The following is a 15717-nucleotide window of genomic DNA, read 5'->3' as shown; positions in this document are numbered from 1 at the left end:
ATCAAAATAAAACTGATAAAAAAGGACCCCACTTCATTGGTATTTAAATTATGAACTTTATTCATGTACAAACAGACAGTTTGAAGTATAGAATGAAAATGTGCATTTATTCACTTCAGATGTGATAAAACAGCGCGACACTACAGGAACCAGAAAGTGTCCGACTTCACGTCTTTGTTTTCAGCTCCTCCCCTCCTGCAACCGGCAACTTTTCGCCGATCGGTTACATTCAGCCGCAGCTTAATTAAAGAAAAAATAATAACATGCAAGGATAAATCATTTGTAATGAAAAGGGGAACCATATAAATATAAGAATTGCCCATTTTAATTTTATGGTTAGGCTACTTTAATTTATTTATCATCTGCGGTGATGAATGCACTTATTTATGTGTCTATCGAATAATTTATGTAATGGTAATCAAAACAATTTGATTCACACTAACAACATAAAAATAGACTGTAGGCCTATTAAATGGTAGCCTATATGTGAGCATGTTTTTAAACAGTGGCGTTGTTCCCCCACAACCAGTAGGTAAGGGCAACTCCCAAACAGCCCATATTTCAAGTGAGAGTAGGAAATCCTCACGAGACCCTGCCATGCATACTTGCATAATTGTCTTTTCACGTGTGAGGGGGAGTGGAAACTGAGGTAAGTAGCTATAGTTCACAGCTCGCACACTTAAACACGTTCAAGTACCGTGGTCCGTGGCCGTGACGTTCCCACAGCTGCAAACTTGTTCAATTGTGGAAAACCGCTGGATGATGATGGACATGCTGCACCAACTCAATTAAATTAATGTACAGACGAGTTTCAGACGTCAGGACCAGTTCATGTGATTGCAGAAGAGTTAAATGGGGACCGTTTGGATCGTGTCTGCGGTTGTTTTATAAAAATGGTAAGTGCCTCAATTTCCCCATTTAAGAAGTTTTTCCAAACATCTGGTTTCAACACGCGAATAATGTCGCAGTTGTGTACTTATATTCAGCTGTTCAAAGAAAAACAAAATATGAAGCTTTTTCTCAGTTTTCTTTCATTATTATTATTATTATTATTATTATTATTATTATTATTATTATTATTATATTATTAATTTCTTTAACAATTGTATTCTTTTAAAGACAAACAATTATTTAGCTAAATGTTAACACGTCAAGAATAAACCTCAAAAATAGTAATAATATGTTGAGTGACAGATGTAAAAAAAAGCTTAAGGTTTTAAAAAAAAGGTTTAACATATTTGATAATTAGGCAAATGTACAACAAATGTTCAAATGCAAAATGAAATGAAATTATATATAATAATAAAATGAATTTAAAAACAAACAAATTTAAAAAACAAAACAAAAAATAAAATGCTCTCCAGTGACTCCCATGTTGGCTGTTTTTCTCCACCTCTCTTGTAGACAACTTCTGAAGTGAACCACTTTAAATCCACCAATGCGGTTCTTTGCAAGTCCTAGCATGTGACTGGATTTGCATGTTAAAGATCAGATTTGAGACACAGTTTTTCAGACACATATAATTTGTCTAATTTGATAATAATCTATTGAACTGACGTATGTGTTTTTCATGCTGCAGTGAAACAATGTTGAATTGGGACTGTTCCCACAGTCAGCTGATATCAAGACTAGAAGACTCATAAACTACAAGTTCAGTTGCATAATAAGGGAAAACAACTGGAATCATCTTATCATGACAGTACATTGTGTATGACAAGGCACATTGCACATGAAACAATTGATTATTTTGAGCTCTTAATGGCTCTAGTTTGCATCAAATGTTCCACACCGGTGTCACTGATTTTAATAGATTGAAAGTAAGTGTCAACATCTATTTTTTTTCAGACACCAAAAACATTTAGATTCTACAAGTACCAAGATGTGGGACGAAACTATGTTGCTGTCTGGGAAAGAGCTAGGCCTATGTCAAAATTATTTAAAAGTCATTTAAAAAAATAGTTCAGCTTTTCAATTTCGCCTAAACAGTCAGAAGAGTCAGGAAGACAAACTGCAAGGTCTCAAGTTAATATGGCAACCCATCAGTTAGAATGGGCTCAGAAACACTTCCCATGAATGCAGTCATGCAACATTTCACTTTTCTCTGTGAATCATTTGTAAGACCAAAAAGCAGCCCAAAACCTGGAGGATATCACATTTTCTGCTTATTTACAGAAGATGTGCATCACCCTGTTAATCATTTTAGCTGAGCTTGTTACATATTCTTGCCTGTTTTGCTGTGTGTCATCTTGCGCTCAGTGGACTCACTGACCGGGCCTCACATCTGCAGAAGGAATTCCATGACCAGTGAGTGTGGCGGCAGAGAGGTGCAGCGTGTGTTTGGGACTGGGAGTTTTGGAGTTGAAGGAAATAAAAGCGGTGGGAAGGACAGACTCCATGGCTCAGGAAAGGAAGAAAGGTGGGGTCCTTCCGCCGGATGGAGGGTGGGGATGGATGATCGTGGCTGGCTGCTTTGTGGTAACTGTTTGCACAAGAGCTGTTACGAGGTAAGCTTTTTTTTTTGGAGAGTATATGCTGTTACTAAATAGAACTAGAACATGTTGAAATAGGGATAGGTGTTTTGTTTTCAGCTATAATTAAACCGCAGGTTTTAACCTGCCCAGTTTCTTAATAAAAATGAATAGCTGAAGAATATAAACTTTCGCTCTTAAACTTTTTTTTTTTAGTGACAAAAAAATTCTATTGAATTTAAATCTTTAAAAAAACAACAACTAATAATGCAAATATAAAGTAAACATACAATAAAAACAAACAGTCTCGTAAACCTTCTGTCCTTAAAAATGTCTGGATTTGTTCCTCAAATGGGTTTAACCTGTCACATAGTACATACTCTTGTATAGTATGTTACATGTGGCACAACAGAACGCTATATTTAGTTCACACTGAGAATTACCTAGAATGAGTCATTGGTTCACAAAGTGACAAGCGCTATCTGGTGTTTCTGCTGCAGCCTTCGAGGCCAGGTTACATTTGACTGACTTGTAAACAACTTTCAGGCATTCACACTTGGATATAGATAACACAGTGGTTTTTACTGCTTTGACTGGTTATGTTAACACACTTGTGTGTTTATTTTGTAATGTGCTGTAGTAAGTTTTTTGTAATGTGCTGTTTTTCTATATACAGTACTATGTGGTGAGAGGTAAAGTTTTCCTTTTATACTGCTTTAGACAAGCTGTTCCATTTAGCAGTATTTTAAAATTACCCCTGGGGTGGTGAATGCATTCTACCGACTATGCTTTTTAAACCCTGTAATTATTTCATCATTAAATTTAAATGTGCAGGTACATCATCTGACAGGTAAAGGTGTGAAACACAAGAACCTGAAGAACAGGTCTGCAAAGCTGCTAATGAAATTTACTAGGATGAAATTGCTAGCAGGCTGGCAAGAACGAAACAGTTCATTCGACCTCACCTCTGAAACAAACATTCTTTTGACAATTTCTTAAGTCCTGCTGAGATAAGTGGTAATAATCAACCCGAGGATTACCAGATGATGAAACTCTTTTTGAGTTTAAAGTGCAGCCAGTGGTTTTCAGATGGAAAACGTGCCTTTTTAACCTCTTTTTATCTTATGGATATTCTGTTCTCTGCCCTCAACCCCTTAAAAAGCTCTTATCATTCAAGTATGTGTGTGTTATTCAAGTGTTAAAGTAAGATTTTACCTTTTGAGTCTGCACCTTGTCTAAGCCAATGGTGTTTTAACACTAATAGTGGAATGGTTGCCTGAAGGACATCTCCTTCTTTAATGGCCGATGGCCAGACACGTCTGTCTCAGTGGTGGAAGACGTGAGAGTTGCTGGCTGTCATAACCACACTGAATGCTCTGACCCGAGTGACCTGCCTGGTGATCTAGTTTTGTTTGTTCAGGTGCTGAACAGGCACTGCAGAGGCTTGTGCCTCATTACCCTGTCTCAGCCTTTCATATCCAGACACCCACAATCTCCACAGCTGTTCATAATAACTGGCTGTGAATGGCACTGGACTTTATAGTGTGTTGTTAGTCTGAAGTTGTTAGTCACAATATGGTCCTTTAAAGACCACAAACGTGTTTGTGTTCTGTCTAATCAGAGTTGTTTTGTCATTTTCTCTTTTCCAGATGCATCTCTATATTCTTTGTTGAGTTTCAGATGCACTTTGGAAGAGATTACTCTGGGACGGCATGGATTCATTCATTAGTGGACTGCACAACCATGCTGTGTGGTAAGGAAACGTCATAGTTGACACTAAAACCGTCACACATTAGCGCATCACAATCATCATCATTGGCCGGTCTAAAATAGGGCTTCGATTTGCATAACTCAGTGAGAAAGTTTTTGCACATCTGAGACAATACTGTTGCATAAGAAACTAAGCAAGACCTGCAGCCTGTGGGAGGCTCAAAACGTTCTCTTGAAGTCAGCAACACACAGCGAACATCTTGAGAGGACACGCCAGTGTCGCAAGCTTGACCCAAAAAAACAAGCCTGTTTGCTTTCCTATACTGCCGGCACTGTCTGCTGTTGACAGTGCAGCAATCTTAAGAGTTACATTGCAAAGGAAAGGCCTTCTTAAGGCTGCTGACTAGTAAACAAAAGACGTAGGAAATATGAGGCGCCACGTAGGATTTAAATCAAACTTCGCTTATCAATACATACATAACACACGTGCATATACACCTATAAAGTACTCGCATGTACATGTATACTATTGGATGTTCAAAATACATATATGAAATACACGTGCACACTAATATGAAATCCATACCAATACATATTATGTTAGTAATGAATGCATATACACTTGTGAATAACTTGCATATACATATAAACTTGACGCACGCATACACCTATAAATAGGCCTACTCGCATATACATATAAACTTCCATGCATATACACATATAAACACTCGCACATGCATATAAACTTCCATGCATATACACCTATGAACACTCGCATATACATATAAACTTCCATGCATATACACCTATAAACACTCACACATACATATACACTCGCTGCACGCAGACACCTATAAACACTCCCACATACATAGGCTATAAACTTCCATGCATATATGCTTTAGTTGTGTATAGCCTATATGTATATGCGAGTGATTTCATATGTGGATGTGCGTGAACTTTTCAGTGCAAACGGAAGTCATTTGTGCGTAACCTGTCTATTTACCGCATTTGCAATCATGAGCTGTGTCCCAATGTGAAGGCTGCATCCTCCGAAGGCCGCGGACTTCGAAGGATGCAGCCTATTCATCCTTCCTTCGAAGGAGGCACCATGTAGGATTTTTTCCATATTAATTTGTGAATATTTCAAATATTTAATAAAGGTGAAAAAAGTCATAAACAAAAATCTGAAAATACGTCAATATTTTTTTTTTTTTTTTGCGCAGCATTTGGTGTGTAGCCTGCAGTTCAAATTCAAATTCTGGTGCTCAACTTTGCGTTTTAAAAATAGCCTAACAACCGTTCATTTTTCGTTTTTCAATTACGGGTTAAAAAAAGAAAAACCAGTGGACGCTGAAGTACACGGACCTTATATTATTAAATATTTCAAATAATGTATTTGTAGAAAAAGTTTGATAGTCTTGGGTCCGTGTACTTATGCGTCCATTCAGTTTGCACAAATAAAAGTAGTTGCGAATGATGTATTATTCTTTTCTGTATGACCAGAAATGATAGAGTATTTTAATTTGTTTCCACTGTTGATAGGAAAATTTGCCTATCGCCCGCGCGCCTCCACACTCCACACAAACACTTGGATAGGCCTATGCGTCAAAATCTTGTGTTTATTTATGATAATCTTAGCCCTGTATTATTACTGTCTAACCTGTATTATGACTGACATTTGACGAATTGCTTTGTTCCTTTTTTTGTTAAAAGCGCTTCTAAATATGTAGCCTAAATGTGCTAATAATAATAATGAATATTATTTTTTTTTGTTTATAATTATAACTATAAATGAGTTCACTGAAGACAGTAATATGTTAATCATAAAATTATTTATTAATGTTTTATTTTTATGTAATAAAACCTAACCTTGTGTTTGTGTTATTTATTTTTTACATACATATGTATGTATATATACATATATACTTTTTTATATACATATTCACGTGAAGTCTTTTTTTTGTGCTTATTCTATTATACTGAGCTTTTTTCTCCCAAAAATTGACTTTAAAGGTACAAGCCTAAGTGTCGTTTTTTTTTATAGAAAATTCAAGAAATTATCCATTTTAAAAAATGAAGTTAAAAACACAATGCAAGCATCCCTCATAAACAGGTGGCCAGGTTGAATCATCGTGGGCACGATTTGTTAAACCGAGTGAACAGTTTAAGAAATCGTGAGTACAGTTTATAAACTGAGGGGTTGGATTGCAAAACCGCTGCCACGGATTGTTTTTTCCCCCCACAGAGGGGGAATATTGTTCCGTGAACGCACAAATGACTTCCTTTTACACTGAAATGACTTCATTTTACACTGAAATGCCTTCCGGTTACACTGAAATGCCTTCCGTTTGCACTGAAAAGTTCACGCACATCCACATATGAAATCACTCGCATATACATATATACACAACTAAAGCATGCATCCACGTTTTATTTTGTATGTACGCGCGAATGTTTTATGGATGTGTATGCGCGCATCCGGGTTTATGTATGTGCGAGTGTTTAAAGGTATATGCATGGAAGTTTATATGTATGTGCGAGTGTTTATAGGTGTGTCTGCGTGCAGCGAGTGTATATGTATGTGCGAGGGTTTATAGGTGTATATGCATGGAAGTTTATATGTATATGCGAGTATTTATAGGTGTATGCGTGTAAGTTATTCACAAGTGTATATGCATTCATTACTAACATAATATGTATTGGTATGGATTTCATATTAGTGTGCACGTGTATTTCATATATGTATTTTGAACATCCAATAGTATACATGTATATGCGAGTACTTTATAGGTGTATATGCGCGTGTGTTATGTATGTATTGATAAGCGAAGTTTGATTTAAATCCTACGTGGCGCCTCATAAGGAAATGCTGTTATTACATAAAGCTTTCCAATTTCATGTTTGGCCGACATGTTCTCTTTTATCACAAGGCTGATTTGTTTTTGTCAGGGGTCTGTGGAAGCACATAGTTTGCAAATCATATACAGTTTGTTGTAATACTGTATGTTGTCATGTAATAGGAGAGAGCAGCTTAATAATAGCGGTAATAGTGACCAATTATCTGAGCGAATTTTGTAATATTTCTAAATTTGTTCAAAAAACACTACTGTTCAAAGGTTTGCGGTTTCAGTAGCAATTACTCCAGTATTCATTGTCACATGATCCTTCAGAATTTATTCTAATGTGCTGTGTTTGTGCTCAAGGAACATTTCTTATTATAAGCAATGTCGAAAACAGTGGTGGTGGTAAATATTTTTGTGGAAACCATGATACTTTTTTTCAGATGTTTTTGATGAATAGAAGTTCAAAACAACAGCATTTTTTGTGTGAATAAGTCCCTTTCGCATCTTTGCTGAATAAAAGTATTCATTTAAAAGTATGGTAATTCCGTGTCAATTCAACCAAATTTTGGAAACTTCCCCAGCTCAAATGTTTGATTTTGTCAATATTTTTTCTGTAGAAAGACAAACATTAATAGTGATGAAAGCCAAAATATTAAATGTCCTGGATGTATTACTGAGTAATCCACTGTTTTGTAGAGGGGGATCAAAATGACAATTTTTACCTGAGATTTGTAGCCAAATTACAGGAGTGTAAAAAGGACTTTAGAAAGATGGCAGCATCCTTTTATTTTTACACAGAGATTGGTAGGTCTATTAATAAAATCAGTTTACTCCAGCAGTCTTTTTTGCATTATATGCTAACAGTGACAGTTAAAAAATGGCAAAAAGCACTTCTTGTGTTTTTTGCCTCAAGTTTGCATGCCTGTAACTCAAGAAGTATTAAATATATCTTAATATCTTTTAGATTCTGGTTCTTAACAAACTTTTCTTTTAGTATCTTCATTTTAAAGGCCCTAGATGGTTCAATCCCAGAGATATGAAGATCTTAATGTGGCTCCATGAGTAAATTGTACAAATTTTCAGTTGTCAAAAACTAAGCGTGTGTCACTTTACACACAGTTGATTCTTTTTTTCTTCTTTTAAACCGATTCTTCTGGTAGAGGGAAACTAAATTAATTTCTAGTTTAAACTTTTTTTTTCAGACATTCTTCTTGATGTAATAAGTATCAGCTGTGTGCAAAGTGTGCCACATTTGGTTTTTGATCACTGAAAATGGGTAAAATTCAACAATTTGAACATGGAGCTGCTTTGAGATCCCCATATCAATGGGACTTAACTATATAGGGCCTTGAAAATGAAGATTTCAAAAGGAAAGTTTATATAAGAATTAGAATCTATAAGGGTATTAAGAAATCTTTAATACTTTTAGAGTTACAGGCATGACAACTTTAGAAAAATAATATTTATGGCCCTCAGACAGGTATGTTCTATGCAATTGAGCTGATGAAAAAAAATTATACAATTCTAATTTTAACATTATTTGTTCTTAAGATATTCCTCTTTAAAATAAAAAAGTATCATCTTTATGCAAATTGACCCACGTTTGGTTTTTGACTTCTGAAAAAGTTACTAAAATGAAAGTTTTCAAAGAACCAGAATCTAAAAGGATATTAAGATATCTTTAATACTTCTTGAGTCACATGCATGCAAATTTGAGGCAAAAAACGTCTACGGTTACGTATGTAACCCTCGTTCCCTGAGTAGGGAACGGAGACGTTACGTCGGATGACGACGAATGGGGTTTCGCTTAGAAAGCCTATCAACTTCGAGTATTACAAAACGAGCCAATGGCAAAGAAATGCCATGGGTCTGCGGAATTTGCATGGCGTAACTCCGCCCCACCTCGTGGGTATAAAAGGAGGAAGCCGGCAGCAAGCAGATATGTTTCTTCGCTGAGGAGCCAAGACTGAGCTCAGGCGATCCCCGCGGTACAGCGGAAAGTGGCAGGCAGACGTAACGTCTCCGTTCCCTACTCAGGGAACGAGGGTTACATACGTAACCGTAGACGTTCCCTTTCGTTGTCACTCCGAGTTACGTCGGATGACGACGAATGGGGTTACCAGTCTAATCACGCCACCTTCTCAGCTGTCTTCCAGTGCCCTGCGTAAATCGAGATCCCTGTCAGCCTGGACAAAGGACTCCATATAACACAGGAATACCAAGGTACACTGGGAAGCATATCCCAAGCTTAGGGGAAGTATGCAATTAATGCCAGCCCGGAAGGGGTGGAACTTAGAGAATACACATATGACCCGAAGGAAGCATATGGAAAACACTGGGGTGTCCAGCCGCAGGTGGAATATTTCAACCCCAGGGGTGGCAAGGTGGCTTGCCAAGGGAAAGACACACGCTCAGAGAGGCTTACAGTGGAAATACACATGTGGGGGTCGCTCAGAGGAGGGACCATGCACACGGGAGGCACCTAGCCGACGCACAGGCAATAGACACTGGCGCCGACGTCAGGAGTGCTGGAGGAGCTCAGGGCTTTCGGAGAAGCTCACCTGAGGAAAATATCGCACGTATCCAGTCCGTGGAGTGGAATGGCGAGCAAGCGAAGACACCTGAGCGGGTCCGGTACTAGCTGGTTGAAGCGAGTACACGAGAGGACACAGGCTCCACTCGGAGATTATAGAATCTGGCGAATGTGTTAGGTGTCGCCCAGCCTGCAGCTCTGCAGATGTCTGTTAGCGAGGCGCCATGCGCTAGAGCCCAAGAGGACGCCACACTCCGGGTGGAGTGGGCAGTCACCCCAAGGGGGCACGGTCGACCTTGCTGCTGGTAAGCCAAAGCAATGGTGTCCACTATCCAGTGAGACAACCTTTGCTTGGAGAGAGCCTTTCCCTTCAGCTTCCCACCATAACAGACAAAGAGCTGGTCTGAGGTCCTGAAACACTGCGTTCTGTCTACATAGGCGCGGAGAGCGCGTACTGGACAGAGCAGTGCCAAGGCTGGGTCTGCCTCCTCCGAGGGCAGCGCTTGCAGGTTCACCACCTGGTCCCGGAAGGGAGTGGTAGGAACCTTGGGCACATATCCAGGCCGGGGTCTCAGGATCACGTGAGAGTAAGCCGGCCCAAATTCCAGGCACGCTTCGTCAACGGAGAATGCGTGCAGGTCCCCAACCCTCTTGATGGAGGCCAGTGCAACCAGGAGCACTGTCTTCATAGACAGGAACTTAAGCTCGACTGATTGCAGGGGCTCAAAGGGAGCACTCTTCAGGGCAGTTAGAACCACTGAGAGGTCCCAAGAGGGAACGAGAGGAGGACGAGGAGGATTCAGTCTCCTCGCTCCTCTCAGGAACCTGATGATCAGGTCGTGCTTCCCCACCGACTTACCTTCGATGAGGTCATGATGTGCGGCAATGGCGGCAACATAGACCTTCAGGGTGGAGGGAGACAGCCTTCGCTCCAGCCCCTGTTGAAGGAAGGAAAGCAAAACACTGATCGAGCATCTCCGGGGGTCTTCTCGGTGAGAAGAGCACCAGTTGACGAAGAGGTTCCACTTCAACGCATAGACGTGTCTCGTGGACGACGCTCTAGCGGAAGTGATGGTAGCCACCACCGCTGGTGGTAGGGTACTCAAACCTGCCTCGTCCCATCCAGGAGCCACACGTGGAGGTTCCAAAGATCGGGACGAGGGTGCCATAGGGTGCCCCGTCCCTGAGAAAGAAGGTTCTTCCTCAGAGGGATCGGCCAGGGAGGTGCTGTCGCGAGGAGTACTAGTTCGGGGAACCAGGTCCGGTTGGGCCAGTAAGGGGCAACCAGAATGACCTGCTCCTCGTCCTCCCTGACCTTGCGCAAAGTGTGCGCAAGAAGGCTCACTGGGGGAAACGCATATTTGCGGCCCTGCGGCCAGCTGTGCGCCAGAGCATCCGTGCCGAGCGTGCCCTCGGTCAGGGAATAGAACTGGGCGCAGTGGGTCGAGTCGTGAGAGGCAAACAGATCTATCTGAGCGTCCCCGAACTGGTCCCAAATCAGCTGAACCGACTGGGGATGGAGTCGCCATTCTCCAGGGAGGGGCTGAAGCCGTGAGAGCTCGTCGGCTGCACAGTTCAGCGCTCCGGGAATGAAGATGGCTCGAAGCGACCTCAGATGCTTCTGACTCCACAGGAGGAGGTGGCGAGCGAGTTGTGACATACGGCGGGAGCGTAGACCACCCTGATGGTAGATGTACGCTACAGTGGCGGTATTGTCTGAGCGGACTAGTACGTGTTGACCCCTGAGCAACGCTCGGAAGCGGTGCAGGGCAAGGCGTACTGCCAACAACTCGAGGCAATTGACATGCCATAGCCGCTGGGGTCCTGTCCAGGAGCCCGCAGCAGCATGTCCATTGCACATGGCGCCCCAGCCCGTGGTGGAGGCATCTGTTGAGACAATAACATGCCGGGAAGCTCGAGCCAGGGGGACACCGGCCCTGAGAAAATCGAGGTTCGTCCACGGGGTGAAGAACTGACGGCAGGTCGGAGTAACTGGTACTCGGAACGTGCCGTGTTGCCATGCCCACCTCGGGACTCGGTCGCGAAGCCAAAGCTGAAGCGGTCTCATATGAAGCAATCCGAGCGGCGTGACCGCGGCTGCAGATGCCATATGCCCCAGGAGCCTCTGAAAAAGTTTCAGTGGAACCGCACTCTTGCCCTCGAATTGTCTTAGGCAAGTCAGCAGTGACTGCGCGCGCTCGCTCGTAAGCTGCGCGGACATGGCGACCGAGTCGATGTCCATACCGAGAAAAGAGATCCTCTGCACGGGGCAAAGTTTGCTCTTCTCCCAGTTGACCCGAAGGCCTAGACGGGCTAGGTGCCGGAGCACTAGGTCCCTGTGTTCACAAACCTGATCTCGAGAGTGAGCTAGGATCAGCCAGTCGTCGATATAACTCAGGATGCGAACCCCTTGCTCTCGAAGGGGAACAAGGGCCGCCTCGACGACCTTCGTGAAGATGCGAGGAGACAGGGCTAGCCCGAAAGGGAGAACCGCGTACTGGTATGCCTGCCCCTCGAAAGCAAACCGGAGGAACGGTCTGTGTCGAGGAAGAATGGAGACATGAAAGTAGGCGTCCTTCAGGTCGATCGCTGCAAACCAATCCTGGGGCCGTATGCATTCGAAAACGCGTTTGGCGGTGAGCATCTTGAACGGCATCCGGTGAAGGGAGCGGTTCAGCACGCGCAAGTCCAGGATTGGCCGTAACCCACCGGTTTTCTTGGGGACAATGAAGTAGGGGCTGTAGAAGCCGGACCTCATCTCGGCTGGAGGGACAGTCTCGATTGCACCCTTCGCCAGCAGGGTGGCAATCTCTGCTCTCATGATAGGGGCATTGCCACCGACCAAAGTGGAGCGGACTCCCCTGAAGCGGGGAGGAGACCGTGCGAACTGAATCGCATAGCCGAGCCTGACGGTACGCGCGATCCAGTGGGACAGACGGGGAAGCTCTAGCCAGGCTCCCAGGAACTGAACCAACGGGATCATACGAGCCACAGGCGTCCCCCCGGAGGGGCAGCGAGGCGGAGTAACTGGCCCAGAAGTGGACGGCATAGCGGCCCGGAGAGGGGGCACAGTTAGCAACCGCACCCTGGCAGAGGGGGCCAGGGGAGGACCAGGCTGGTCGTCCCGCGGGGGCCTGCTCTGCCAGGGGTCTGGCGACAGAGGGGGACAGGGGCGAAGCGGTCCGTGGACGGCACGCCGTGTCAACCGCCTCTGGGACAGAGAGGGGCGAGGAGAGCACGGCTTGTGGGCGGCGCTCTGTGTCGCCCGAGAACTCTGTGAGCTCAGGGAAGAGGGGATTGTTTCTGTCTTTAACCACATTAGGGTGCTGCCCACCCGTGGGTGAGCAGCAGGGAGTGGAGAACAAAAGATTCTCCCCCGGCCCTCCACCGGGGGAAGGAGTGGTCCTGCTACCACCTCCTGAGAAACAATCATCATCCCTGAGCAGCCCGTCTCAGGAGCGCCGCTTGGCCCGGCGTTTAGCGGGGGGCGGGGCAGGAGAGGGCTGTGGCGCCTTCTTACGGCTTCCTCCGCGACCGGCCCTGGGTGGAGGCTGCTGCGTGGTCCGGGCGGGAGGGGCGGGAGCCGCAGGAGGGCGCCCTCGGCGGGAAACAGGTCGAGGCGTCTGCCCGGCCGGCAAGGTGGAGGCAGCAGCGGGCCGGCGGGGCAGAATGTGTTTGATGGCCTCGGTCTGTTTCTGGGAAGTTGAAAACTGTTGGGCAAAGTCTTCAACTGCACCGCCGAAGAGGCCGGCCTGGGACAAGGGGGCGTTAAGCAGACGGGTCCGCTCAGCGTCCCGCATGTCAGCCAGGTTCAGCCACAGATGTCGCTCCTGGACCACAGCTGTGGACATCACCAAACCCAGGGAGCGCGCGGTAACCTTCGTCGCCCGGAGAGCAAGGTCGGTCGCGGTGCGCAGCTCATCAAAGAGCCCTGGGTTTGTCCTACCCTCGTGCATGTCTCTGAGCATCTGGGCCTGGTAGACCTGCAGAGTGGCCATAGCATGCAGTGAAGCAGCCGCCTGTCCCGCCGCTCTGTAAGACTTCGCCACCAGGGTCGACGAAAATCTACAGGCTTTGGATGGGTGCTTAGGCTCGCCCCGAGAAGAAGCACTCTGAGGACATAGTTGCATGGCAACAGAGCGTTCAACCGGGGGAAGCCCAGTGTACCCACGGGCAGCTGCCTCATCGAGGGGAGGAAAGGCGGATGAGACCAGCGAGCGGTCCCGAGAAGACAGGGGGGTCTTCCAGGACTTCGAGATCTCATCAAGCACATCCGGGAAGAAAGGTATTGGGGTTTGCCGAGGACGAGGGTCGGCGGCCTTACCCAAAAACCAATCGTCCAGCCGCGAGCGCTCAGGACAGGGTGGAGGCCTCCACTCAAGTCCGATGCTCGCGGCTGCCCGGGAAAGCATGGCCGTCATCTCCGGATCAGACTCGAGCACAGCCGTATGCACACCGGAAGGTGGCAGCTGTGACGAGCCCTCACTTCCAGAAGAGTCAAACCCGCCAAGTGATGCTGCAACAGACATGGCATCTTCCTCTGTAGCTTCAACTGAAGCACGCGGGCCACCAGAGGGTAGACCCGCGGGAATCAGCAGTTCACTAGCGGGCACCGTCATTGAAGAGGGGGGCTGGGGTCGCGGACACATAGTCGGCGCCTTGTTCCAGACCGTAACCCTCAGATCACCCTGGCCACCAGCCGCAGGACGGGGGGTGGATGAGGGGACTCTCACTCTTGCGAGTTCACCGAGTCTCGACCGTAATGACGCGATGGTCATGTTCCCACAGAGAGAACATGAGTCATCCACGAGCGCTGCTCTAGCATGATCAATGCCCAAACATACTATGCAACGCTCGTGCCCATCAGAGTCCGATACCAATCTGCCGCAACCAGAAGTACACGGGCGAGACATCTTTAAAAAGACGTGCCACGTGTAAGCTCTTTTAGTGAGAGAAAACTCAAGTGTTGAAGCACCCGGGGAGAAACGCACCGACTGGCAGACCACTGCAACAGATCAGCAGGAAGCACGCTCTCGCCGTAGATCGCCGTCACACCAACACTCGAGGTACTCGTTTGTAAAGCTGACAATTCAGAGATGGCTTGTGGAGAGAAGAATACACTTGGCTCCGAAGCGAAAACATATCTGCTTGCTGCCGGCTTCCTCCTTTTATACCCACGAGGTGGGGCGGAGTTACGCCATGCAAATTCCGCAGACCCATGGCATTTCTTTGCCATTGGCTCGTTTTGTAATACTCGAAGTTGATAGGCTTTCTAAGCGAAACCCCATTCGTCGTCATCCGACGTAACTCGGAGTGACAACGAAAGGGAACTTTTGTTTTTTGACATTTTTGAACTGCCACTGTTGGCATATAATGCAACAAAGATTTCTAAAGTCAACAGATTTTACTAATAGACCTACCAAATAAGGATGCTGCCATCATTCTAAAGTCATTTTTACACCCCTGTATTTTGGTTCCAAATCTCAGGTGAAAATTGTCATTTTGACCCCCCTCTACAAAATAGTGGATTACTCAGTAAATATACATTCAAGACATTTAATATTTTGGCTTTCTTCTTCATTTATATATTTCTTTCACCAGACAAAAATTTATTTAAAAAAATTGAGCCGGGGACCTCTGGATGAGTTGACACGGAATGACACAGTAATGATTACAAAGTAGTGTCTGTGGATGGAAACCCGGCTTACAGTAAATATTATTTGGGGTGGTGATGGCGCAGTGGATAAGACACATGCCTTTGGTGTGAGAGACCCAGGTTCGAATCCACTGTTAGACACCTATGTGTCCCTGAGCAAGACACTTAACCCCTAGTTGCTCCAGAGGCGTGCGACCTCTCAAATATAGCAATTGTAAGTCGCTTTGGATAAAAGCGTCAGCTAAATGAATAAATGTAAATGTATTTAAATATGACTTTTATTATTTCAAACATATTGTTCAGTATGAGCACAACATTTATTCACGTTACTTTTGCAGCTCCACTCGGAAGCCTGATTGGGAATCACTTGTCATGTCGCGTAGCTGTAATACTAGGAGGATTCCTGGCCTCAGTAGGACTAGTCCTCAGCTCCTTCGCCACCAGTCTGGAATATCTTTACCTTACCCTGGGAGTGGTAACTGGTAAGAGCCCCAAGATCCCTAA

The 15717-nt window shown here is 44.8% G+C and overlaps 1 protein-coding gene across 3 annotated transcripts in view; it reads left to right on the top strand.

Annotated features, from left to right (window-relative positions):
• Nucleotides 1–563: 563 nt before the first annotated feature.
• slc16a12b (solute carrier family 16 member 12b) overlaps nucleotides 564–15717 on the top strand; it is a 28694-nt gene continuing 13540 nt past the window's right edge. The window contains exons 1-4 of one of the 3 annotated variants that reach the window (XM_077201210.1): nucleotides 564–896; nucleotides 2257–2504; nucleotides 4118–4221; nucleotides 15552–15695. In XM_077201210.1, the coding sequence (XP_077057325.1) occupies nucleotides 2395–2504; nucleotides 4118–4221; nucleotides 15552–15695 (358 nt within the window). In that variant the 5' untranslated portion in view covers nucleotides 564–896; nucleotides 2257–2394. Of the gene's footprint in view, nucleotides 897–1404; nucleotides 2505–4117; nucleotides 4222–15551; nucleotides 15696–15717 lie in introns of all 3 variants that reach the window. The other 2 variants (XM_077201212.1, XM_077201211.1) reach the window with 2 other exon arrangements.

Source organism: Siphateles boraxobius, unplaced genomic scaffold (assembly GCF_051911475.1).
Source record: "Siphateles boraxobius isolate OS27281-9 unplaced genomic scaffold, OSU_SipBor_1 46, whole genome shotgun sequence".
Lineage (NCBI taxonomy): Eukaryota > Metazoa > Chordata > Actinopteri > Cypriniformes > Leuciscidae > Siphateles > Siphateles boraxobius.
This window is presented reverse-complemented; position numbering and strand designations above follow the sequence as displayed.